Raw genomic sequence first — 27,207 nt, forward strand, 5'->3', positions numbered from 1 at the left:
TTCTGAAGTATTTTATTTTATTTTTTAATATTTTATTTATTTATTTTTAGAGAGGGAAGGGAAGGAGAAAGAGAAAGAGAAACATCAATGTGCGGTTGATGAGGGCCGTCCCTGCAACCCAGGCATGTGCCCTGACTGGGAATCGAACCTGTGATGCCTGGTTCACAGCCCGCACTCAATCACTAAGGTATGCCAGCCAGGGCTTTGAAGTATTTTATTTTTATGAAATATAGTCATTTGCACAAATTCAGTAAAAAACTATTTTCCTTAGAACACAATTGTGAACATTGGTTATGTCACCAAGGCTTTGGAATATCATTTAAAAATGATGTGCATAAAATCAGGTATGACCATATAGTTTTAAGATACTAAGGTTGATTTTATGGAACCAATAAAGTCCCTTGGAAGAATCTCCTGGTATCTTTCTTACTGGGTTCCAGTACTTATTGGGTTACTCCAATACCACTCCTGGCAGCCCCAGGAATGTCAAGATGATAGCGGACTTGGGAGTTGGAAAATTTTAGTTGAAGTAATAGCTAATAAGCTTAGTAATCAATGCAAGTAAAAGCTATCGTTCCAGAACTGAAGGCTTGAGCCACCCTGACTCCAGGAGACCGTAAGCAGTTCCACCTTTGTGCCCCAGGAGGACCGCAAGCAATTCAAGATGGTATCTGAGCTCAGGCGTGAGATGACCACGGGCCATGACACAGCTAAAGACCGCCACCCAGGTCCAGAAAGTTGCAGTGTTTTTAATCCAATGAACTTTTCCCTCGATTCCAACCCCTCTACCTACACTTTGTTTTCCTTATAAAAGGGGCCATTTTAAAATGGAATTTAAGATCGTTCATTAGGATATAAACCTTCTCAGATCGCCGGCCCTCTGAATAAAGCACCCATAACGATTCAGTCCCTGGCTCTGCTTATCGGGTTCGGCATGTGACAAGCAGCACGAATGCTGGTCTTTACTGGTTTCCAAGATATTTTGGAACTTTAAGAAAGAAGAATTCATTCAAGTCTATAGGTGTTTCAGGCAACACCTGGCAAGTCCTTGGCTTAGCTTCCTGGCCTCAATAGGCTGTTAAGTCCAATATGAGATTCCTTATGAAATGTTTAGGTAAAGCAGACATTTAAAAAGCCTCCATGTCAATCACTACTCTTGTACTTATTTAAATAATCAAACCAAGAATAAGAAGACTAAACTTATTTTGCTAAGAAATTAATCTTATGCCCTGGCTGGTGTAGCTCAGTGGATTGAGTGTGGGCTGTGAACCAAAGTGTCGCAGGTTCGGTTCCCAGTCAGGGTACATGCCTGGGTTGCAGGCCACGGCCCCCAGCAAGTGCACATTGATGTTTCTCTCTCTCTCTCTCTCTTTCTCCCTCTCTTCCCTCTCTAGAAATGAATAAATAAAATCTTTAAAAAAAAGAAACTTAAAAAAACCAAATTAATCTTATGTGATTATCTTTGCTAAACATGGGGATAATTTTAAAGAGAAAAATTATATTTCAGTAAAAGGCTATAACATACCCTCAGGAGTACCAAATTCTAGTCCAATTCATGGTCTCTGAGGTTTTGTTATCTACCTGTAAACCTGTCTGAATCCTGAATTTTTCTAGGTTTTTAAAATATATGGCTGCAACCCTTCAAACTAATCTTTTCCACTTTTTTCCCACCCTTCTGACTTGGAATCGTTAAGAAGAAAGATTGCCCTTGACCCTCATTGAACAGACCATCCTGGATCCTCCTCACTCCCTAGACAAGAGCCAAACTTGAAGACCTTGACCCTTGGGTCCACATCTTCCAATTAAAAGGGGCCCCTCCAGACTCTTGGACTGGCACACCAGCTGGAGACGTAAAATTAACATGGATGAGAGAGGTTCTTCTGTAGAAGCAGAGGACATCTTGAGGTGGACAACTCTTCCAAGGTCACTGATCAAGATCTTCATCTCCAACATGAAATCTTTTATTCATTTTGTCTTTTTTTGCTACCTGCTCTTTCTCTCTGTTAATGCAGGAGGAAACAGTGCTCCTTAACTCTGACAACTGTCACTGCATCTGCCACCAAGACCATTGCCACACAACAGAAATCCCTAGGCTTTCTTCCTGGGGTGGTTTTAGATAATAAAATTGCTTTAAATTCCTTATTGACTGAACAAGCAGCAGCCTGTGCCATGGCAAGTGTACCCTGTGGTACGTGGATCTACATCTCAGGTTCCATAGCAAATACAAGAAATTAACAAACCATTTAGCTGAAACAGGATGACACCTCTTCAGGTACATTATTTGGTATGCACTGGTTTGGCCCATGGGGACCTTGGCTAAGGAGTATGCTTCCGTCTCTTGGTATTATGCACCTCAAAGCCATCCCTCGGTCTCCCTGGTGTACTATGTTCTCTCTAGGTCCTTAAATAACATGTTTGCAGGTATCCACAGTTTATCAAATGGTCTCACTGTGCTTGGAGAAGGAGAAACTGTGAACCATGAAGTGCACAGTGAAAACAGCTCTTCCCAAAATCTGGTATTAAAACCTCCAAGTTTCCTGAGTTTCGCAATGAGACAAGGATAGCTTAAACATCATGGTGGCTGAGAGTGATGCTAATGCCAAAATTTTGGTCACTCTTCCACGTATGAGAAAATGACAAGAAGGGGAGAATTGTTAGTCATCAAAGAGGCCATTAGACTGAGATGGCGTTAACACTTTTGTGGCTGCCCGAGCAAACTGAAAGCTAAGCTGAAGTCAATTCCTGTAAATGTCTTGAGATTAAGAACAATGACCAATCACAACAGACAACTGGGCTCCCCCAAATAATGCAGACTTCTTAAGCCATAACAAATCAAATAATTTGCTTTGCTCCCCCATCTCTATAAAAAGCCTTGTGCTGATGGAGTGCCCCTAACCAATTGCATTTTGACACCACCTGGTTTGAATTGATGTTTGCCGAGATTACCATATTTTGCCATGTGTCATGTGCTCCCGTGTTCCCTGTGCATCCATATTTTTGGCCCAAACTTCCAGGAAAAAAATATTTTGTTTTCATTTTTTAATTCAATTATTTATTTATGTTATGTATTTATTTATGTTTAGAAACCGATTATTGTATCCCAGGGTACTATTTGGCATACAGATATCATTATTGCTTTCTAGAGTTATACTTTTAACACATAAATAGGAGAATTATAAACATTTATATAGATAGGGAATTAGTACTGCCCATGTATAATGCGCATCCTTATTTTTCCCTCAAACACTTGGGCCAAAAAAGTGCGCCTTATGCACGGCAAAATACGGTAAATTAAATGCGCCTCAACTGATGTTTTAAGACTACACAGTGTCGGTGATATTAAAGGGACATGGAAGCCATCATGTACTGCTAGTGAAAATACACTTAGTGTTTTAGTGAGACATCTGCCGTTCCTTGGAGAATGGCGTGAACACTCCACTTGGACGTGTGAAGATAAAACTCAGAATCGGTCCCTTCAGTCCAGGATCCCTCAGGTCAGCAAGGGACAAGAGATCTGTAACAACACGACTCTGGTGCCAGACGGCTGTAAGAAGTGTCCCACGTTCTCACGTTCTGTGGGACTCCCATAAACAGCAAGTACATGACCTTCTTGCTGCCACTCTCTTGCTTTCTGCAGCTGCTGTCGTCAGGACTGAGGCTCATACTGAGAGGAGGGAAACCGAGACTCTGGGAAGTGCCTTGGCTGGCTTTCACGCACAAGCAGCAACAACAGAAGCTATAAGGCTTGTGGCATTTGTGAATGAAATCCTTTCTGCTTTTGAAAAATGACCCCTTGTGGCCAGACTTTGCCTTTTGTCATCCTGGGGTTGTGGCGACGTGGCCACAGTCACTTCCTGAATCAGAGGGATCACAACGGGCCAGACTGTGGTTGTGAACTTAGTCACGGCCGTGGGAGATTCAACATGGCTCCTTGGTTCTTCCAAGCTTCATGGCAAAACCCATCTGGCTTTTCCATTCATTGACTCACAATGGTGCAGCGAAGGTGGCTCAAATGATTCATAAATGGAGGTGTGAGAATTCTGAAAAATTGTGCAAACCAATTGCCACCTTTCATGGTCATCATCCCAGAAAAACAATTTTTGTTCCCAGAGGCCTCCACCCTTCTCCCGGTGGGCCATTTGAGCACCTGCAACCGGTCTTCATTCATCTGCCACCTAGTGTGGCTCACCGATATGTTCTTGTTGTTGTACGTTTTCTGGGTTTGGTGAAGCCTTCCCTTGCCGCAAGGCCGACACCCTCACAGTGGCAACGACACTGTTGGAAAATGTGTTGCCCACGTGGGGTACACTCTCCCAAATATCTAGTGACCAAAGCACTCACTTCACTGGGAAAATCATATGAGCTTTAACTAAAAGCTTGCTAACTTCTTGGAATTATCACTGCTCCTGACCACCCTCAATCATCAGGCAAATTTGAAAGAACAAAGAGAATTCTTAAATTCAGTCTCCAGCCTTGGCTGGTGTAGCTCAGTGGATTGAGAGCAGGTGTGCGAACCAAAGGATCTCAGGTTCGATTCCCAGCCAGGGCACATGCCTGGGTTGTGGGCCAGGTTCTCAGTAGAGGGCATGTGAGAGGCAACCACACATTGATGTTTCTTTCCCTCTCTCCTTCCCTTCCCCTCTCTACAAAAATAAATAAATAAAATCCTTTAAAAAACCCCCTCAGTCTCTAAACTCCCAGGAACTGCTGGATTTCCTTGGCCTAAAGTAGTGCCTCTGGCCTTTCTGACTGTTAAAGGACAAAATTCAAATTTTAAAACTTGAAATTCGGTGATTCATAAAATGGGCAACATCCAGTCTAGCAGATAGAAAGGAGCTTCCAAATACTATACAAGGCAAGGGGTTCTACAGGCAGAAGGCAGCAAAATCAAGGCAGCTAAACTAGGCAAAAAGGCAGGTCATTTACTGCAAGCTTACTTTCCTTATTATGAGATGGATGGCGAGTGTTGATCAGGCCGATTGCTAAACCAATGCTCACCATTCCAGACTGATTTATGATTTCGTTTTGCAGAGAGCCGGAACTGTAAGCTCAGTGTCAACTTGGTGGCATGGGGCTTAGCATAAGTAGCCCTGGCGCCTGTTGTCTTTAAGAAGACATTCAAGACCCTGGCCAGGTAGCTCAGGAGGTTGGAGTTTCTGACAGATATGGAAAGGTTGAGGGTTCCTTTTATTTTCCGCCAGAGCATGTACCAGAAGCAACCAACGAGTGCATAAATAAGTGGAATTACAAATGATGTTTCTCCTTTCCTCTCCGTCTAAAATTAATTAAAAAATAATTAAGTCATTAAAGAATTTCCTAATCTGTATTAGTTAGGTAATCTGACTGAATTACGTCTGCCATCCCCTATAAAAATTTTAAAATTTACTCAGTTGAAGTTTGTTCTTTAACAGAAGAAAACTGCTGGAGATGTGCGAAGGTCAAGTTTCGTGAGCCTGTAGCTGGGAAAATACCCTCTCCCCCGCCCCACTCCCCCACCCTCGTTTGTGGTGGTGACCAGGGACGAAGAGGCTAGCCCTGGACACTAGCATCTGGTTCCCCTCGTTGAAGGGGGACCCAGCGAGTCCTGAGTGACCAGTTAACAGCTTCTCGCTGCCAGGACGGGTTGGCGGTCAGCTACGTCTTCCTGATCCCTCCTTTGACCCCTGGCTTTGGACCCTATTATTCCTTGGGGCGGGGAGGTGGGCGGTGCGAGGCGAGGGCAGTCCTGCACGCACATTGGGAAGGAGGTGGGAACACGGGCCAAGGCTGATAGACCTGTGGGGCCCGAATGGGCTTGGGAGGGGCGCGGGCAGGCGTCTTGTGCAGGAGGTGGGGTGTGCTGCGGGTGAACCCCCCAAAGGCTCAGGGGCGGGCCAGCATTGCCCTGGCACGGGGGAGAAGCCGAGATGTTGGCCCTCCCAATTTCCTAGAGAGGCCGCCGAGGCCCGGGGCGGTGACGCGCGTGCGCGACCCGCGCGACAGAGAGACCCTCGCCGGGTGTGCGGGCGGCCCGAGGCCCTAGAGGGGGCGGCGCGGGAGTCGGTGAGCGATCGGGTTGGGCGGGGTTGGGCGCGGCGCGTCCTGGACCGCCGTGCGGCGCGGGTGCGGGAGGGCGGTGGCGGCGGGGCCCGCGGGGGGCCTGCGCGGGGTCGGGCGGCGGCTGGGGCCCGGGGCGGGGTGGGCTGGCCCGGGACCGTGTCCCCGCCGTCCTGCGGGCGGATGTGGGAGCGCTTCGCCCGCCGCCCCGGGCGCCTGGAGGAGAGAATTCGGATCAATGGTTTCCGTGTTCTTCCAATTATGCAAACAAAGCGTACTCATTACGGACGATTAGGTGACTGGGGTGAGTGTAAGAAAAGTAAAAGTAGCCGCAATCTGCCGATGTTTTCTTCGGGAGGCTTTCTGCTATTTTAAAATTTATTCGTAATTATGTAAACTTATATACATATAATGAAATGGGATCATAGCATTGCTAATGAAACGTATTGTGATAAAACAATGCTGCGGTGAAATAGACATACAACACCGTATGCTACATAAAAATTTACTGTTTTAACCTTTTTAAAGTGTGTGATTCAGTGGTATTAAGTACATTCATACTGTTGCTTATTGGAATATTACGATATCTTCAGTTTGCGAAATGCCGGTTAATTTTGGTGGTAGCATTATGATACCACTAAAACATATTTCCAAGTATAGTTAAAAGGAAACATTGTTTGCTGCGTATTTCCCATTGTACCTATTGCACGAGGCTGTAAATGCTCAACAAGTGCCGTTTGTGGAGAAAAATAGAAAACCCTTGGTTATGAGGTTGGTTGTTTTCAGAATGAGAGAGTAGCATGTGAAATGCAGTTTGTTGAACATGAGGTACATCTTTGATCTGACACCTCTGGGCTGTCTTCTGGTTTGCATAGGCTCACAAAACCAAGAATCGTTTCCTTCCGAAGTTACAAGTGGTAGCTAGGTAAGAGTGCTGGGTTTCAAACTGTAATTCATAAGTGAAGGCTCATTAATATTAGTTGGTTATTTTACAAGGAAACCTCAGGGAGTGTTTCTACCTGTTTTTTGATGAAAGACTTCAGGGAATTTCCATCTGTTAATATACATGTGCCTGTATTCATTCAGGGATTGACCTGTGAAGCTGCTCTTACATGTTACGTTGATGCTGAAGGTATGAGACAAATTTGGTTTAAAAAGTAATCCTTCCTGTAAGTTGAAAAGACGGGACTGTTTTGAAGATGAACTTCAATATGTACTTAAAAGAGGAACTAACGAAACCATCAAAAATACTAAGTTTTCTGTGGTTCCCAGTATCCAGGAAGTAGTAGCGTGTGAGCAGTCTGAGATGACCTAGGGTTGCGTGAGAGTACAAATGCGTGAAGTGTAGGAAACAGAGCTTACCTTACTTTGCAGTCTCCAGTGTTTGCACATTGGAAACTGTCTGAAAGCACTCCCTCCTTTTATCACACAGTGTAACTTAACACCTGCCACTGTCTAACACACCATATGTTTGATTTATTTCATTGTCTGTCTTCCCACGAGGTCTTCAAGGCAGTGCTTTGTGTCTGCTGTATTCACTGCTAGGACCTTAGTGTGTGGCACAAAGTAGTTGCTTATTAAATATTGTTAGTGGAAGAATGAATCTCAGTTGAAGATAAGAATTCATTGTTATCTAATGCCCTCCATTGCCAAGTTAATCCTAAATATCTAAGATAGGAATCAGAAAAAAAACACAGTAAGAACTCAAACTTCTTCCATTCTGAATCACTGCAGACTTCACAGGGGGTTGCTGAACTGCACGGAGTCCCCTTCTCCTCCCACCCAATTTGCCTTAGGTCACACCTTGTAGAACCCCAGTGCAGCACCAGCAGGAGACATCGACGGGGGTTCAGTGTGATTGGTGAGACCGTGGCTTTAAGCAGAGTTCCTCAGTGGCTGACCGTTGGCCCTTGCGTGCCAGGACTCAGTCTGGAGTCCCTCGTGTCCTTAGTTGTCATGTCTCCTTACTCTCCTTCCACGTGTTCCCCCGCCGTCCTCGTTTTCCATGACGCTGACACTTGGACATGCTTCAGATTTGTAGTTTTAGGGTGACCACCCATTTGGTTTTCTGTTCATTCTCTCCTGTATGGGTTGAGAATGACGTTGAGTCTAATCACTGGTGATATCGACCTCAACCTGTGATGACTGCCGGGTGCCACGCTGTAAAGACAGAGTCTTTGCCTTTGTCATTGGCGAAGTATTTTGGGGAAGATAGCTGGAGACTGTGCATAGGAATGTCCTGCTTCTCCCTGGCTTTCACCAGTCAGCCAGCATTCTTGGTGGAGCTGGCCCGCAGCAGTTACTACTACTGCAGTGTTCCAACGGTGACTGGCAATTCTGTGACTCCATCTACTTTGATTACCTGCAATTCTTTGTGAGGGAGCGTTGTGCCCCCCTCGCCTTTGTTTATCTGTTCAATTAGTTCTACCTGCCTGTGATGTTGGATGTGCGATTTTTTTTCTTTGGCTTACAATGCAGTGCCATTGTTGTTTATTTTGTTGCCTAATTTGTTCTAGCTTTGGCCATTGGGAGCTCTTTCAGGTGTCCCCATGAGGTGTCCCCATCCCATCCCTTTTTGTGTCTTTCCCTGACTTTCTGGCCCCAGAAACTGCTCCTCTGGTGTCTTCTCTGCCCGCCCTGGAATCAGCCGCTTCTCCACAGGCCCTGGTCCTGTGTATTAGAGACTGGTATTTAGGCATCAAGTTTTGGGCACTGGGTTTAAGCTCCTTTCTCAAATGAGGTATTTGTGTAACTGCTATTTTATGATTTTAAACATGTACTAGAAGGGAATTCTCTCTTTAGTGGTGATTACTGAGAAACTTGTTTGCTTATTATTATCCATGTATAGGGTCAACCTATGTACCCTCACACTGGAAGGAAAACCATGAGAATAAGAGACTTTGTAATGAGGATTTTTAAAGGAAAACCAACAAAATTACATTGGGTGTGAGTTGAGGGAAAAAAATGACAAAAAGAAGAAAATGTCCATGAGAAATGGGCAGATATTGCTTGGGAATTTCTCTGTTCTTTTCAAAGCATTTATTTTCCTGCTGGGAATGAGAGCGGGTTAAGGCAGGGGTCTGCAGCCTCGGAGCTGGGCCAGTACCGGTCCAGGCATGTTAAGAACAAAATGTGCCTGACTATAATGCTCTTGAATCATCCCGAAACCATCCCTCCCGCCCCCCAGGTCCGTGGGAAAATTGTCTGTCTCGAAACCGGTCCCAGGTGCGAGAAAGGTTGGCGAGTGCTGGGCTAAGGTGCGACTCTTGCAGAGGTGAGACCAAGCCAGCTCACGTTTCCCGTCTGTGGGCTCACATTTGTGAGAGAGTCTCAGCGTGTAAATGAATGAAGCCTTTCTCCTGTCCTCCAGAGCCAGCTGGGACTCGAGGGGACCCTGTCACATCAGGACACCTGAGCTTATCCGGACAAGTTCAGTGGCTCCCATCTCTTTCCTACACTCTGGGTCTTTCATTCAGAGTTTGAAAGGTCCACTCCTGGGCCTTTTGTCCTTAGTTTTATCCAAGTTCACGGTTGTAGAGGGTGGTCTCCCTGTTTCTTTGAAGACCCGGCGTCCTTTGCCACATCATTAGGCAGTCAGCCTCCCTCTCCTGTTTGCCAGTCTCTGGTCAACAGATACTTCACTGACCTTCTCCAGACTTGAACAGGCCAGTGTGGAGCTTTTTATTTTTATTTATTTTTATTTTTTTTTGGGGGGGGTGCTAATTTCACTGTGGGTCTTGATTTCCTGAGACCCGGCATTACCATGTACATTTCTTACTGGTTGCATTTCTTCAAAATACTTGTCTGGCCTCAAGTTCGTTGTCTCTAGCCTCACTGCCAGATTTCTCCTCACCTTTAGCATCGCTTCGTTCTTCAGTTTTCTCGCTCTCTCTGGTCTGCCCTGCAAGTTTGGCCGGGAAACTCAGTCTGCTCCTTCCTCTGATTCCAGCTTCCTTCTGAGCAGTGTTTCTGCTTCCTGTCTTTGCAGCGGGAGCTCAGCGGGGCTGGGGCCAGGGCTGGGCCCCCAGAAGCACCCTTTCCTCTTCTGCCTGCTTTCGCTAGGGCGTGTCTCCATTTGTACTCATCCACTCCATCATCCCTCTCATTTTCCTTTGCTTTGTTTTCTCTGAATATGTCCTACCCCGCCCCCTTTTCTCGGGGCAAGGCTGCTTTTCTCCCACACAGAAGAGCCCTTAATGTAGTTCTCCCCAAGCCCTGCCCTGGAGCGCGGGAGTCTCTCCTGGTGGCTGGCTGGGGGCCTGCTTTCTGAGCAGCCTCGTTCCTGTCGCAGTTTCTGAGTCTCTTCCTGGGGGCCCTGGCAGCACTTGCTGAGTCCAGGGTCGATGGCCGCCGGTCGGTTTATACCGAGCGTGGAAGAGGACGGCTGCTGTTTAGCGCCGTGGGTGAAGGCCGTGGATGAAGGCCGTGGTTTCTTTACCTTTGCCTCCCCAGGGGTGAGGGATGGGGGGCGCCACAGTTTCTGCGGGATGACCCTCGTCTGAGACTTGCGCACTTTGGGGCAGGGGCCTGCTTGTCTGTCTTCACCCTTTGTAGATTTTTGCTTTCTTTTAACATCATTTTATTTCTTTCTCTTTAAAAATTCTTTATTTATTTGTATTTAGAGGGAGTGGAAGGGAGGGAGAAAGAAAGGGAGAGAAGCACCAATATGTGAGACACAGGGCTGCCTCTCACGTGTCCCTAACCAGAGACCCTGCCCGCGACCCAGGCACGTGCCCTGACCGGGAATCCGACCGGCGGCCCTTGGGTTTGCAGGCCAGCGCTCAGTCCACAGAGCCACACCAGCCAGGGCCCATAACTATGATTTCTAAAACTTGCCTTTTACTTTAATTTTTACTTTAGGAAACTGGGAAATGACAAAAATATAAAGAAAATACAAATATAAAATAGGAAGAAAAATGACACACAGGGGTAGCACTTCTAACATTTGGGTGTGTTTGCATTCCTCACTTTCTGTGTGCACTTGAATTAAAAAAAAAACGGAGAGACCTAGAACATAAATTCTGTGTTAAAAAATCATTTTACTACTGCCCTGGCCTGTGTGGCTCAGTTGGTTGGAGCGTTGTCTTGTAAATGGAAAGGTCGCCGGTTCAATCCCCAGTCAGGGCACATGCCTGGTTGCTGGTTCGGTCCCAGTTGGGGTGCATGTGGGAGGCAACTGATGTTTCTCTCTGGCTCTTTTCCTCTTCCCCTCTCTCTAAAATCAATAAGCATGTCCTCGGGTGGGGGATAAAAAGTAAATAAATAAAAATAAATGACTACGGGTAAAGTAAAGTAAAATCTCCTTTAACTACTATTCCCAACCTCTGCCCCATCAATCAGTTTTTGTGAATCCTTCCAGGACACATTGAATTCCTTTGAGAACTTCTGTGTCCATCCAACATAGACACACGTGTGATTTTAGGTTTTTTTCTACAGTTGTATCTAGGAAGTTCTTTTGAACCCAGCATGTGGTGGTTACTGTTGGCAGAGGCAGTCCGGGCAGCTTGGAGGGAGTGGCCTTGCGCGGGGAATTCCCTGTGGAGAGGTCAGGAGCCCCCACAGCCCGTGCTGGGCCTTGGCCTTGTGAGGGGCTTCTTTCCCTGTTGGGTGCTTCACGTAAGCCCTTTGTTGTGCTTGCATGCCTTGCCGGTGGCCCCGGGCCCAGCCCTGCTTTCTGAAGTTCAGCCCCACCTGCAGGGGGTCGAGATCCTTCTAGGGCAGCATGAAGTGTGCGGCTCAAATCCACACCACCTGCGTAATGTGGGCTGTGAAGTGGATCCGCTGTCTCGGGCACCAGTGGGTTTTGAGGGGCCGAATTTCTAATAGTCTCTCTCTCCTCTCGTCCTGTGAGTCAACACTGTGCCCTTGAGCCTGGTGTGCTTGTCTTCTGTCTCAGCAACTTAGTGTCATGCTCTAGTCTCTCCTGTGGGTGACACTTACTGCTTTTGAACCTTGGTCGTGCAACCTGACCATCCAGGGAGCAGTGAAACTGTGATGTTTGAGGTCCCACACCCACATGTCATGGATAAAAAAAATTCGGGAGGGATATTTCAGGAGTGAGGAGTCCCAGCCCCACACCAGGACCCCCAATTCAGGCTTCTAGTGCTAGGAAGATAAGTCCCCACAACTTCAGGGATTGAGTTCGTAGCAGAAACTCCTGGAGCCATAAGCAGTTCCTTGTAAAGAACCCACACACCATCTCGCCTACTGAGACTCATTCCTTCGGAGCTCCAGCACCGGGGTAGTAGCACGAAAGGCACCAGTGGCACACAGGGAGGAGCTAAAGTGTCTGGCATCATGGTGAGCAGAGGCCCTTGTCCCTTTTCTAAACCCTTCCTCCACAGAACTGGAAAGCTGGTGCCATATCTTGAGATTCCATCAACCTGGCTACACTGTTTGACCCTTTGAGATCCCCAGGGACTCTGCCCCACCCAACTCATGGGTCCACTGAAGCTGCTTTTCCATATGAATGACTGGTCTTGGCGCATGCTTCACAACTTCCTTTTTTTTTTTTAAAGGTCTTATTTATTTTTAGAGAGGGGAATGGAGGGAGAAAGAGAGGGAGAGAAACGTCAATGTGTGGTGTCCTCTTATACAACCCCTACTGGGGACCTGGCCCACAACCCAGGCATGTGACCTAGACTGGTAATTGAACCAGCGACCCTTTGGTTCACAGGCCGACACTCAACCACTGAGCCTCACCAGCCAGAGCACAGCTTCCTAAATTCCATTAAACAAATAACAGTTGGCTTCAGTGAGCCCCACGCCCTAAACTAGCAGCAGCCAGCCTAGATTCACAGCTTGGCTTTGCCTGGGAATCTCCAAGCCCAGCACAGGTAACAGCCATCTCAGATTGCTCTATAGCTCAGGCAGGGTGGCCCTGGGCAAAACCCAGGTGGGGGCTGAACTTGGCCTGCACGATTTAGGGAAACCTGAGGGCCAACACACCCAGTGGACAGCTACAGACCACGTCAGAGCACCACCCTCCTGTCTCTGCACAGCTGATCCTCCATGGAGGGTGGAGATTGGTGGTGAGTGGTCACAGCCAGTCCTTGCAGCTGACTGGCCTGGGAAAATCCCTTCCATTGACTTGCCAACAGCAACCAAGGCTCAACTGCAAGAGGAGGGTGTACTCAGCCTACACAAAGGGTATACCTTGAGTACCCACCTTGGGTGATGGGGGAGGCTGTGCCAGTGGACCCTACAGGACACCTACTACAGTAGGCCATACTACCAAGACACGGAGTCAGAGCAGCTCTACCTAGTACATAGAAACAAACACAGGGAGGCTGCCAAAATAAGAAGACAAAGAAACATGGCTCATTTGAAAGAACAGATCAAAACTCCAGAAAACTGAATGAGATGGAGATAAACAATCTATCAGATACACTGGTTATGAGGATGCTCAACAAACTTAGTGAGGAGCTCAGAAGCATAAATTTCCAGTCAGAAACAAAGGATATGCTAATTGAAATAAAGAACAATTTACAGGGAAACAACAGCAGAGTGGATGAAGCTGAGAATCAAATCCGTGATTTGGAACATAAGGAAGCAAAAAACAACCAATCAGAACAACAAGAAGAAAAAATCCCCCCCACCCCGCCCAAATGAGGACAATATAAGCAGCATCTGGGACAACTTCGAGAGGTCCAACATTTGCATCATTGGGGTGCCTGAAGGAGAAGAGAAAGAGCAAGAAATTGGAAATCTGTTTGGAGAAACAATGAAAGAAAACTTCCCCAATTTGGTGAAGCAAATAGATATGCAAGGCCAGGAAGCACAGAGAGTCCCGAACAAAATGGATGTAGAGAGGCCCACTCCACAACACATCACAATTAAAATGCCACAAGTTAAAGATAAAGGGAGAACCTTAAAAGCAGCAAGAGACAAGCAGTTACCTACAGTGGAGTTCCCATAAGACTGTCAGCTGATTTCTCAAAAGAAACTTTGCAGGCTAGAAGGGATTAGCAAGAACTATTCAAAGTCATGAAAAGCAGGGACCTACAGCCAAGATTGCTCTACTCAGCAAAGATATCATTTAGAATCGAAGGGCAGACTAAAGAGCTTCCCAGATAAGAAAAAACTAAGGGAGTTCATCAAAGGGGACTTATTTAAGAAAAAGAAGATCAAAACTATGAAAATAAAATGGCAAAAAATAAATATCTGTTAATAATTAAGCCTTAAAAACAAACTAGGCAAACAAGAACAGAGAGAGAATCATGGATAGGGAGAGTGTTTTGATGGTTGCCGGATGGGGGCGGGGAATGGGTGAAGAGGTGAGGGGATTGAGAAGTACAATAGCCTGGGTTGCAGGCCAGGTCCCCATGTGGGGTTGTGTGAGAGGCAACCACATATTGATGTTTCTTCCTCTCTTTCTCCCTCCCTTCTCCTTTCTCTACATATAAATAAATAAATCTTTTTAAAAAAGCACAAACAGGTAGTCACAGAATGGCCATGGGGATGTAAAGTACAGTACAGGAAATGGAGCAGCCAAAGAACTTATACTGTGTGACCTGTGGAACAATGGTGGGGGGATTGCCTGAGGGAGTGGGGGTGCTGGGTGAAGGGGAGCAAAGGAGAAATCAGGACAATTGCAGTAGCATAATCAATAAAATATATTAAAAAATAAAAAATTTTAGAGTATGAAAAAATATTTGTGAAAATATGAGTGTAAATAACTATTTCTTTTTCTTTTTCTTTAAAAAAATTTTTTAATATATTTTATTGATTATGCTATTACAGTTGTCTCATTTCCTCCCTCTACCCTGCACACCCTCTCCCACCCACATCCCCCTCCTTTAGTTCATGTCCATGTGTCATAAGTTCTTTAGCTTCTACATTTCCCATACTATTCTTGCCCTCCTCCTGTCTATTTTCTACCTACCACCTATGCTACTTATTCTCTGTATCTTTTACTATTCTCTCCTCCTCCCACTCCCCCGTTGCTAACCCTCCATGTGATCTTCTTTTCTGTGGTTCTGTTCCTGTTCTAGTTGTTTGCTTATAGTTTCTTTTGGTTTTGTTTTAGGTGTGGTTGTTAATTGTGAGTTTACTGTCATTTTACTATACTTGTTTTTTTATCTTCTTTTCTTAGATAAATCCCTTTAACATTTCATAAAATAAGGGCTTGGAGATAATGAACTCCTTTAACTTGACCTTATCTGAGAAGCACTTTATCTGCCCTTCCATTCTAAATGACAGCTTTGCTGAATAGAACAATCTTGGTTGTAGGTCCTTGCCTTTCATGACTTGGAATACTTCTTTCCAGCCCTTTCTTGCCTGTAAGGTCTCTTTTGAGAAATCAGCTGACAGTCTGATGGGAACTCCTTTGTACGGTACTGTCTCCTTATCTCTTGCTGCTTCTAGGATTCTCTCCTTCATTTTTACCTTGGCTAATGTAGTTATGATGTGCCTTGGTGTGTTCCTTCTTGGGTCCAACTTCTTTGGGACTCTCTGAGCTTCCTGGACTTCCTGGAAGTCTATTTCCTTTGCCAGAATGGGGAAGTTCTCCTTTATTATTTGTTCAAATATGTTTTCAGATGCACAGTTCAAAACACTGGTGATCAGATAGGTTGGCTATCTCTCGGTCGCTTAAAATGATGGGTTCTGGGGCCTTGATTTGTTCTTCTGTTTGAGCCATCTCTCTCTCTCTCTCTCTTTTTTTTTTTTAATCTGGTCGCACCTGTTACAGTGAGGGGCGGAGCCTTAGGTGTTCACCAGGGCGGGGCACCCCAGTCGCTGGGTTGTGACGTTTATGTGGGGGCGGGGTCGAGAGGGAACAATGGCAGTTGCTCCGTTCTTCTTCTTGGGACCTCAGTCCCCTCTGCTACTTCCCCCAAGCAAACTGGGCCCCTCTGGTGCCAGTTCCCGTGTGGGTGGGCTTGTGCTCGCCGTGGGACCCTCTAGGAACCTCCCCTGTGAGGCTGGTTGCCTCTCTCTGCGCCTCAGCTGCCACAGGTGACCTCAATCAGTGTCGGGGGCTCTATTTCCCAGCGCTGTGATCCTGGGTTGCGTGCCCTGCCTTGCTTCACTATCTCGGTCTCACTGGGTCTGCCGGTTGCTGGTTGCCACCCCTGAGCCCGGGTCTGCCAGGTGCCGGCTGCGCACTCAGGATCCACCCGCTGCTGTCTTGCGCGCCCCCGGATGCTTTACTCGCTGGTCCCGCTGCTCTCTGCTCTCGGAGGCCAGACCCGTGCCTGGCTGCTCGTCCCCGCCCCTCCTACTGGTCTGGATGCACGGGTCTAATTCAACTTCTTGGTTGTTCAACTTCCATTCAGATCCGTTTTCTGTCATTTCTGGATGTTATTCTGTTTCTAAATTGTTGTCCCTATTTTGGTTGTGCGTGGAGATATGGTGTGTCCACCTATGCCTCCATCTTGGCCAGAAGTCTCATTTTTCATTTATGTCATATGAGTCTTTTTTTCCCTTTGTCACAATAGCTAGAGATTTATCAGTTTTGCTGATTCTTTTCAATGAACCAACTTTTTATTTCATTGGTGGTTTTTCTTTTTTAATCTCTTTTTCATTAATTTCCAATCTACTCTTGATTCTTTCTTTCCTTCTGCCTGATTTCAGTTTAGTCTGCTCTTTTCCCAGTGTTTTAAGGTGGAAGGTTAGGCTGTTGACCTGAGATCTCTCTTTACGTGTGTGTATAGGAATAAAGCCCTGGACGTATTTTACTGTATTCTGGGGTATTTTCTCAGTTTACCCTGACACGTGACAATCTAGCCTTACTGGACACTGGCCGGCACCGCTGTGCAAGTGCTCACGTGCCTTCCTGTGGTACATCCAGAGATGATCTGAACTGACAGTGTCAGGCTCCACTGTCATCCTCACAACCCCCCCCCACACTAATATTCATCATTTCAGTCTCTTGCAGGTGACCCCTGATGTCCTAGCAAATGGCATTTCCCACCACGGTGCTGAAAAGGTACTCCCGAGGCTCCTGCAGTGACTCGGATACCACAAGGCTTGGTGTGCGCCCAGCTGGGTGGAGCCTGAGGAGCGGTGATGCCTCCAGGCAGGTGGTACACTGTCCACCCGGCTCAGGCCCAGGCTTCCAGGGAGCGAGCGCGCCTTCAGGTTATAAAGAAGGAAGAGGAGGATGAAGGCTACACTTCAGTGCAGGCTGCTAGGCCCCAGACGCTCAACCGCCCGGGCCAGGAGCTGTTCCGCCAGCTCTTCCGCCAGCTTCGCTACCACGAGTCTTCCGGGCCCCTGGAGACTCTGAGCCGGCTGCGGGAGCTCTGCCGCTGGTGGCTGAGGCCCGACGTTCTCTCCAAGGAGCAGATCCTGGAGCTGCTGGTGCTGGAGCAGTTCCTGGCCATCCTGCCCTGCGAGCTCCGGACCTGGGTGCAGCTGCATCACCCCGAGAGTGGCGGGGAGGCGGCGGCTCTGCTGGAAGACCTGCAGAGAGACTCCAGCGGGACGCCATGGACGGTGAGTGTGGCCGAGCGCGCGGTGCCCGGTGAGCTCCGTCTGCCGAGGGCCAGCTCGTCTGGGGTGGGCTTGGCCTCTGAGCCTTCCTTCAGCCTGGAGAGTGCAGGGGAAGTCTGCCCCTCCCGTTCCCGTGGCACCCACGCAGCCGGGCACCGGGCCCTAAGCTGAGGGCCTTTTAGCAGGCAGCCCGCCCACCTTCCCAGAGGACGATCGGCTGCAGGAGGAGGGCCCGCCAGTACCCATACATAACCGTGGCACATGTTTGGACGTGGTGACCAAGAGTGTGCAGAGTCCACGGCGCATACTATCTACTGGGAGCTGATGCTGGCCTTAGAGTGGGGTGATGTCTCTTGCTCGTAAGGGGGAGGATTCGAGGCTGGACTCGTGGCGTCTGCGTACGTATTAAGACCTGGAAGAGCAATCTAGTACCGTTTTGCTTTCTCCTCAGTAAGCCTTTTGAGGGTTTGTTCCACGAGGGATGAGACGCCCTCCCGCAACCTCGGTGTTCTCACCGATGATGCTGTCCCTTTCAGAGCTGCCTCAGTTTATTGAAAAGAAAATGCAAAACTGATCTAACAGTGAGAAATTGTTCGGTATGTGTTTGAGCGTCTACCGCGCCCTTGGCCGTGGCCTAGGTGCTGTGAGCGGAGTTGCCAGCCCAGCGCCGGCAGGGGAGCAGCGGGCGGGTCACGGACACCCCGCCGCTCCCTCGCCCACGGGCGAGCTGCTCAGTGCTCCCCGCGTCTCTGGAGGTTTCCTTTCAGACGGCGTTTACCGTTTGCATAGACTTCTTTAAAGTTGTCATTTCTATAAAAATATCTGCAACTCTACGGATATTATTCATGCACAAATAAAAGTTACTTTTAAGATTTCTGAAACATATTTGACCTACTTTTCCCACATTTAATATAGAAGTAAGTCAGTCACATAACGCATCTGAGCATGGTCTACCAGCCGTAAATGGTGATAAATCGATACGAGGTGTGAGTGTTTAGAAAAGGAAACCTCTAAAAGAGCAGTTATTGTAATTTTTACAATAATAACGAGATGGAAAGGACCTAAACGTGATTTATTAAAAGAGATAAGGTACACGGGTATAAAATTGTGGCATGGTTGTAGTCAGCTCATTTAGATCCACACATAAGGGTTTAAAAATCCATGGAAACATTACCGAACGAGCAGAAAGGCCCACCTGGGTGAAAGTTAGCTAGAAACGAGAAAACCAGAACCGGGCCGGGAGAGGGCCTCTCAGAACCGACGTGCTCAGGATGCACGTGAAGTTGCAGAATCACCCCGTGGTGCCCCCAAAGGACCAGCCCGGGAGAAACCAGCGTCCGGGAAGGGAGAGCTGGGCTGTGCTTCCATGGTCGCCGCGTCTCTCTTTCCTCCCTTCGGCAGGTTTGGGAGGGACCAGAGATCACCATGAGCAATAGCGGTTGGTGTCGTTAGTCCGTAGCTTGGTGGCAGGTGCCTCCCGGCCTCAGCCTGCGTCAGCACCTGTGTGAGTGGGGACGTCGTGGCCCCAGGACCGGGAAGCAGATGTCGCTGGCTCGGTTGCCTGTGCGCGTTTGTACACGGGGTAGTCTTGCTTCTGACACCAGCACTGTGTGAAGGCCCAGAGTGGAGGGTGCCTCCTTCTCCCTGGGGGGCACTGCCATTCTTTTGGCAGCTGAAACATTTTCTTCTGTGCTCCGTGGTTGACCCTCGCGGTGGCTTTGCCTCTCTGTCAGCGTTACTGCTCCAGTCAGGCGGACGGCCTGGGAGCCGTGCTGCCGCCTCTTTGGGGTCGCTTCGCATGTAAGGGCGTAGGGCTTGGTGGACATTGTCCATCTGCGTCTCTGCTTAACTCTCAGGTGTAAACGTCGTTCGTTTCTGAGTTCCAGGCCAGGGGTAGGGGCTGAGGGCTAGTGGGGCCGGTGTTACTGCGGCACCTGAGGCCTGACCGCTTGCCAGGTACTTTCTGATGTCGAGCTGGACTCCCTGGCTGCACCGGTCACCCCGATGGCCCACACTAGAGCCCTGGGAGGCTGAGAGGTGAGGGGTCCTTCCTGGGCTTTGCCCTCCTCCTCTCCCCGTAGGTAATAAAAGGCCTGGTTCTGAGGTGCTTCCTGATTCCCACGGGGTCCTCTCGCATCTTCTTCTCCCCAGGACCCAGCCCCTGCCCGGAGCCCAGACGTGCGCTGGACGGGCACGGGAGCCCTGCGGGCTGCGCAGACGTGGCCCTCGGCGCCGCCGCTCAGGAGCAGCCCCGCCCTGGGGGACCGCCTGGAGCCTCCCCCTGAGACGGCAGTGCGTGACTTCCTGGCTGGGCAACCCGGTACTCACCGCCTGGCTCCGAGCCCCCAGCCTTGTGCCACCTCCCCAGATTCCTGTGGTGCCGTCTGTCCTCTCCCGAGACCCCTGCCCCTCCTGGCCCTTAGCTCTGTGTCTTTCCCTCCTCTTCCGTGACCCTTGTCCGCCTGGCCCCTCCTCCCGCTGTGCCCCCACCCCTCACTCTCCGGCCGCCAGCAAACACCGGGGAAGTTGGAACTGGGCGTTTATCGCAGGCCACGCCTGCTCATGGGCGCAGGAGGGCTCTTGGGGGGGCGGTCAGAGGGCCTCGCAGTGGGGTGCCAAGCGCTGGGCTGCCCTCTCTCACGGTTCTTTCTTCTTCAGATCCTCCAGCTGCCCAGGTGCCTGCCCTTTCCCAGAGAGAGGGGTGCCCAGAAGACGGGGGGACAGCCCAGCCTCAGGTGAGCCACTGGACCTGCAGTCCTTCCTCACATCCCAGCGTTGCTGCCTGATGGGGCAGCTGCAGCGCCCCGTGTCCTGCGTCTCCGTCCAGTGACCTCACACCCAGAGGCCCATGTCCCAGAGACCAGGCTGTCCCCCGAGGGACCAGTGCTCTTCTGCGTGACGGTCTTCTCTTTCACCCTTGCCAGGCCCTCCCCGGACTCACAGAGCGCCAACCCCACCCCCGCCTCCTGATGGGCGCTGTGCGCCGGGAGCTGTGGGCTGGCTGTGAGTGCGGGACCGTTTTTTTTTCAGGAGGCTCTGATTTTCAAGGACGTGGAGGTGACCTTCTCCCAGGATGAGTGGGGGTGGGTGGCCCCTGCTCAGAGGAACCTGTACAGGGACGTGATGCTGGAGAACTATGGGAACCTGGCTTCTCTGGGTAAGCCTTGCCGGCCCCATGCTCCTGCCCACTTTGCTCCTGCCGCCTCAGCTTTCATTACGGTGCCCACGCACGAAGGGCCTGCCCCGGGCTGAGATCCCAGCTCTGTGGCCCAATGACCAAGCCACTTAACCTGTCGTCCAGTCTCTTCTCTTGAAAAAATGGGGGTGAGGGTGCCTGGTGTGCTGGGTCGTTATAAAGACGAAAAGTCCCATGCGTCAAGTTCCCAGCCCGTTTAGGCATCTAAAGTGCGTCAGCAGGTTTACCCGAGGGAGTCGGCATGTGGTCCCCTCCTCCAGAGAAGCCTGGTGGTCCTTTCGGCTGTGACTTCTTCTCTCAGCCCCTTGTCGCCGCTCGGGGCTGTTGGGAGTGGCTGGCTGGGCCTCCTGCCTCAGCCTCCCCTCCCGCCTTCCTGGCCTTCCCTCCTCCCAACCAGCCCCCAGGCCCAAAGGGCCCTGGGGAGGGGCTCTGTGTGACTCCCCTGCCCTCCTCCTCTGCAGTGGGGCCGCTAGCCAAGCCTGCGCTGATCTCCTGGCTGGAGACCAGGGAGCCGTGGGGCCTGAACGTCCAGGGAGCTCAGCCTAAGGGCGATCCGGGTGCTGCCCCTGCCCCTGCAGGTGAGTCCCAGAGAACCTGCCAGATCCTGCCCCCCCCCCCGCCATCTGGTCTTCTCTTTCTGCGGTGGTCTTTGGCACCGGGAAAATCGTGGGGCGCTCCCTGCACGGTCGGCTGGAAGGAAGATCCTCGGTGGTGTGGCTGAGGAGTGCCGGGCCCTGGGTGTCTCCCGTCCAGACGGGCCTGTTAATTAGACATTCGTGTCTGGCCCTGCCCCTTCCCTGGACAGCCTTTTAGTGACGTCCTTGTCCATGGGAGGGCCTCACTGTGCCTCCTGTTTCCATCTGCTGGGGCCTCTCAGTGCTGTGCTGCACTCCCGTGGAACCCCCACTGCCTGCTCCTCCCTGCTCCGAGGAGCCCTCCTTCCAGTCCCACTCCCCTGCTCCAGTCCCGCCAGGACAGCCCACCCTCCTCAGGGCCCTGGCCCCTTTTTGTGCCGTGTTTCCTCTCCCCGCTCTCGCACTGAAGTATCACCCTGGCCTCTCCACCCTTTTCCTTTTGTAGCTGCATGTGATTTCTAGCTGCTCTGCCCTTCTTCCCTCCCCCCGTCCCTGCCATCTGGGACACCCTTCCATGCTTTGCCTTGCCGCTGACTGTTCTGTAAAGGTGTCGGCAGTCAGGCAAAGGACACAACACCTAAGTTCATGGCCCGTTTTTGTCCTTCGGTGCTTTCAGCAGCTTCAAGGGTGGGGGAAAAAAAGAGTACATTCTCTTGTGTTTTATTTTGTGTCAGGAGGTGAGCTCCAGATGAAAACAAACAAGCTCATCTTAAATCACGAGCCTTTGGAAGAAGCAGAAACCTTAGCTGTGTCGTCAGGATGTCGCGTGATGAGGGTGTCCGAGGAGACCGGGCTCGGAGAGCCTTCGGAACCGCAGAGCAGCCCGCAGGAGCGGTGTGGCGATCCCACGCCAGCGAGTGTTAAGAAAAACGAGCCCAGCTTCAGTCTCAAGACAGAAGAGGAACCGGGGGAACCGGGAGGGGGCAGCGGCCTCGGCCTCAAGCCCGTGGCGTACCTGCGAGTCCCCAGGAGAAAGCGGGTGCTGAAGCGCGGCTGCGGCCGGCTCCTCCGGGGCGGGGCGTACCTCCTGGACTACAAGGAGTTCGGCAGGGGCCTCTGGCGCCTGCTCGGCGGCTTCGGCCTGCGGCAGAGGCTCCACGCCGCGCTGAAGGGGGCCGCGAAGGACACACACGGGAAGGACTTCCTGAGCTCTTGTCTGCAGCGGAGCCTGCACGTGGCGGGGACTCTGCACAGGTGCAGTGACTGCGGCAGAACCTTCGGCCACCGCTCCCACCTCGCGCACCACCAGAGGCTGCACACTCAGGAGCGGCCCTTTAAGTGTCGGGTATGCGGGAAAGCCTTCAGGTGGAGCTCGAACCGCGCGCGGCACGAGAGAATTCACACCGGGCTGAAACCTTACAAGTGCGGTCTGTGCGACAAGGCCTTCCAGCGCATGTTCGCCTACCATCTGCACCAGGAGACCCACGCTAGCCAGAAATTTCTGGAACCCGCTCAGTGTAAGGAAGAGCGCCCCTACGACTCGAGGCTGGATCATCTGCAGGACCAGAGTGGGGAGAGCCTCTTTGACTGCAGCCAGTGTCGGAAGTCCTTCCACTGCAAGTCGTACATCCTGCAGCATCAAAGGATCCACACCCAGGAGAAACCCTACAAATGTACCAAGTGCAGGAAAACCTTTAGGTGGAGGTCCAACTTTTCTCGCCATAAGAGGATGCACCAGGAAGACAAGTTCTACAGTCAAGACAAAGGCGGAGAAGACCCCCGGGAGCCCCCCGGCTGCAGCCAGCCGCAGAGCGCCCCCGCCGTGGTGGAGAAGGTGTTCCTGTGTCAGCAGTGCGGGAAGACCTTCCCGGGGAAGAAGTCTCTCCTCAACCACCAGAGAGTCCACACGGGCCGGGAGCCCTACCGCTGCGGCGAGTGCGCCAAGGAGTTCGCCCACAGGTCGGCCTTCCTGGTCCACAAGAAGCAGCACGCCCTGAAGAGGAAAGCCGAGGCCGGGCCCCCCCTCGGCCGGGACAGGGGGCTCCCGGGCCCCCCGAGCGGCCAGGCCGCCGCGGAGGAGCGCTTCAAGTGCAGCCAGTGCGGCAAAGCCTTCCGCAGCCACTCGTTCCTCCTCATCCACCAGCGCGTGCACACGCGCGAGAAGCCGTACAAGTGCAGGGAGTGCGGCAAGGCGTTCCGGTGGAGCTCCAACCTGTCCCGCCACCAGCGGAGCCACTCGCTGAGCAAGCTGTTCGCGTACCACGACAGCGGCGGCGCCATGGACCTGCAGTCGCAGGTCCTCACTGGCCAGAAGCCCTTCTGGTGCCAGGAGTGTGGGAAGACCTTCACCCGCAAGAGGAGCCTCCTGGACCACAAGGGCATCCACAGCGGGGAGAAGCGCTACAAGTGCAACCTGTGCGAGAAGTCCTACGACAGGAACTACCGCCTGGTCAACCATCAGAGGATCCACACCAAGGAGAAGCCCTTCCGCTGCCAGTGGTGCGGGAAGGACTTCATCGGAAGGCACACCCTCTGCATCCACCAGAGGAAGCACACCCGGGCGGCGGCCCCCGACGGCCGCCCGGCGGAGGCGCCTCCCTCGCGGGACACAGGGGCGGCTTCGCAGGAGTGGAAACCCAGTGGGGAGGCGCCCCTGGACGCCCGCGAGGTTGCGTGCGAGAGGCGCGCCAGGCCCGCCGGACGCGAGGACGAGCCCGCGGGGAAGAAGTGTCACAAATGTAGCACGTGTGGCAAGACTTTCAGCAAGACCTCACAGCTCATCAGCCACAAGAGATTTCACACGCGCGAGAGGCCCTTCAAGTGCATGGAGTGTGGGAAGACCTTCAGGTGGTCTTCCAACTTGGCTCGGCACATGAAAAGACACATAGGTGATTAGCCGGGGGCCTGGCGGTGGGAGGAGAGGGGTCCCCGGCCCCCCTGCTGGGGAAGCCGCGGTTGCAGGTGGTGCGGGCACAACCTTCACAGAGCGCCCGGCCCTTCCCTTTTCGGGCGTGAGTCACAGAGCCTCCTGAGGGTTTGGAGACTCAGGGTGGCCACCGTCCAACCCACTGGGTGGCGAGATTCTCCTCGGTGACCTTTGGGAGACTCGGGCCCTCAAGGGTGGCCTGTGTTCTATGGCCCGCCCGGAGCTGCCCCAGCGGGTCTTCTTCCGTAGCTCTCCCGGGAGAGACCATCGCCCTTTCGTTTGACACAGTGTCTGTAGCGTGGTGGGGTGTGGCTGCTGGGAAAGGGGCCGGTGGGGTCGTGGTTCCCCCTGGGTCTGACCGTTGTCACGGTGCCTGTTCTGTTTGACCTCGTAAATGTGAAGCAGCTTGAACTCTTCCCAGTGGCCCAGGTTCCTCCTGGGGAGTTCTGCCCATGGCCTCCCCCGCACGGCCAGCTTTGGGTGTCTGCCGTGGGCGGCATGCGGAGGGGAGCAGGGTCCGGGCTTCCTCCCTGAGGAAGGGAGCTTGCTGTGCCTCATCACCCTCTCCCTGCCACAGGCGTGTGCGGGCAGCGATGTGCTGGGCTCCCCACGTGCCAGGGGCTGTCGTGTGCGCCAGAGACCCAGCAGGGCCAGGACAGAGAAAACAGTCTGTGGTCTTGGATCATGACAGATGAGATAAACATGAGACACATAGTGTTCGGTTGGTGTGTGTGTTGTGGACACCTGAACCAGAGGAGAGAGAGGGTGTGCTGGATCGTGAGGTGCGTTGCGATTTCAAATAGGCTGGTCATGAAGGCCCTCAGAAGGTGTAATCGGAGCAAAGACCTGAAGGAGGTCAGGGAGGGAGCCCTGTAGGTGTTAGAATCAGGCACAGGAGGTAGGCTCTTGGCTGGCGTCCTCAAGGAGTGACAGGAGGCCCCTGCGCCAGGGTGGGGTGAGCGGAGCCGGCTGGGCCCAGCCCTGTGAGCGTCTGGTGCTCTTGGGCAGTTTGAGTTGAGGAGTGTTCGCTCTGAATGCGAGTCACCTTTTACACGAGATAACCACAGACCCAAGGACTCGGTGAAATGACAGGGCTGAAAATTTTGTGTGCAGTTAGCCCTGCTGCCAGAGTCCGAGAGTAGACTCCCGTCCCACCAAGCGTCTGAGTGTCCTGCCAGCACCACGGCTCTCCGCAGGTGTGAGCAGCTGTGGAGACGGCAGCCTCGCGCCCCAGGCCCCGGTCTGTCCCTGCTGGCCCTGCCTTCCCTGAGCCTCTTCTCTGTAAGCCCTCTCTCGTGGGACCCCCTCTCCTGGTACCTGTGTAGTCTGGGTTTGCAAATGTGTCACCCCCCACTGCAGTCAGTAAGGCCAGGGTCCGGCGCTTGTTTATCTGGGTGCCTCGCAGAGGAGGTTTTGCACACGGTTGCCTCTGTGAAGGACCGCACAGCTGACTTTAGGTAAGTCTTGACTGGAAGTTTTGAAAGGCCCCTCACCCCCTGGTGAAATGTCGATGGGAGGGTGCCAGTGGGCAGTGTTGGGCTGCCCCCACCTCAGCTCCCACCTTGCACTCCACGCAGGTTGGATCACACCCCTTTTCTCAACCTGCCCCGCCTTCTCTCACTCTCAGGAGGAACTGGAGTTGGGCCCGAAGACAGCCAGGTGGGCGGGGACTCCCCCCGGAGCCGAGTGGGGCACAGGCCTGTCAGTCAACTGTTCTGTGCGCTCAGCCCCACCCCTGCTGACCCGGACAAGCAGCTCCGGCCAGTCGCAGTGGCGGGCAGAGAAGAAAGCACGGGAAATGTAAATTCATGTGACCTTCTCACACTCATCCACCTGGCAGATTTTTAAAAGCCCTGGTGTGAGTGTGCACCAGTGGCAACACCTTGCGTTGGGAGTGGAGGTTGTGACAACTTTGTGAGAAGCAACTTGAAAAGTCCGGTGGAGTTGTGTGCACTCTAACCCGGTGATTCTGCTCCTGGGTAAACCACAGAAGGACTCCGCGTGTAAGACTCGGCGTTGCACTGGCGTTCCCTGCAGTGTTGTTGGGATTGCGGGACTGGGGACAGCTGCAGTTTCCATCAACAGAGGACCAGAGAAGCGGGCTGTTTTTGCTACTTCAGAAGTGGATATGAAAGAGCTCGAATTATATCTTTCACAGATCCATCAAAAACGGTGCTGAGAAAAGTGGCGGAAGTTACATGCAAACACCATTTCTGTGAACTGAAACGCCGTGCGTCTCTGGGTCCCGTCACTTCCTATGTGTTTCCCTTTTTCTCTCTAAAATGAACTTGAAGTGCCGGCCTCCCGGGGTGGCGGGGGGCGGAGGATGGCTAACGAGGTAACGTGTGTACAGTGATTAGACTAGTGGCTGGCATGTGAGCGTTGTTGGCATATAGTAAACCGTGTCGTTACTGTTCGGCGGCGCCGTAATGTATTTCCTGTGGACTCCAGTTACACGACGTCAGGGTGTGGAACCCCGTCCTGGAGTGACGAGCGAGAGTCCTGCTCTGCCGATGACGTCGGGGCGGGCACCCGGAGGCTGCAGTCGTGCCGTGGTTCTTTAAAATAGATGCAGACGATTTGGCATGTTGATTTAACAGCATTGTGCAGTGGGTTCTTTTCGTTTTTCTTTTAACTGTTTGCTTTAAATACTTAAAAATAAAAACTTTTAAAGCATGGGCTCTGACCTCTGATTTTATAGGAGTCCTGGCCCTGCCCTTTAGGCGATGTTAGAATGAGTCAGTCTCTCCAGGCTTCAGGCTCCTCCCCTGCGGAAATCGGGAGCAGCACAAACAGCGCTGGGGAACGGAGTGGCTAAGCTGGGCCGATGCGTATAGATGTAACACCGTGTGACTTAGACATGATGTTCCCCACGTGTCAACATGTGATCTCCACAATGTGCAGCTCACAGGAAGTTGTAAGCTATCTTTCCTTCATTCCTCCTTGCCTGAGAGTAGCCAGGAAAGCCAGAAGCCACCGACCCTTAGTTTAATGACGAGATGGGCTCTGTGGATGGAGATGCTCCGTCATTCATTCCG

The 27,207-nt window shown here is 51.6% G+C and overlaps 1 protein-coding gene across 4 annotated transcripts; it reads left to right on the forward strand.

Moving 5' to 3' along the window:
• Nucleotides 1-5,906: 5,906 nt before the first annotated feature.
• Nucleotides 5,907-26,173, forward strand: ZNF445 (zinc finger protein 445). 4 transcript variants are annotated; one of them, XM_028518330.2, is made up of 7 exons: nt 5,907-6,042; nt 16,906-17,475; nt 19,624-19,792; nt 20,131-20,207; nt 20,503-20,629; nt 21,130-21,246; nt 21,978-26,173. In XM_028518330.2, the coding sequence occupies exons 2-7, from the start codon at nt 17,047-17,049 to the stop codon at nt 24,137-24,139; spliced, it is 3,081 nt and encodes a 1,026-aa protein (XP_028374131.1). In that variant the 5' UTR covers nt 5,907-6,042; nt 16,906-17,046; the 3' UTR covers nt 24,140-26,173. The 4 variants fall into 4 exon arrangements, with proteins under 4 accessions (XP_028374131.1, XP_035886343.1, XP_035886341.1 ...); XM_036030450.1 differs by having other exon boundaries at nt 21,130-21,237; nt 21,975-26,173; XM_036030448.1 differs by lacking the exon at nt 5,907-6,042 and adding an exon at nt 6,180-6,340.
• Nucleotides 26,174-27,207: the final 1,034 nt, after the last annotated feature.

The sequence above is a fragment of the Phyllostomus discolor genome, chromosome 7, assembly GCF_004126475.2.
Source record: "Phyllostomus discolor isolate MPI-MPIP mPhyDis1 chromosome 7, mPhyDis1.pri.v3, whole genome shotgun sequence".
In the NCBI taxonomy this organism is placed as follows: Eukaryota; Metazoa; Chordata; class Mammalia; order Chiroptera; family Phyllostomidae; genus Phyllostomus; species Phyllostomus discolor.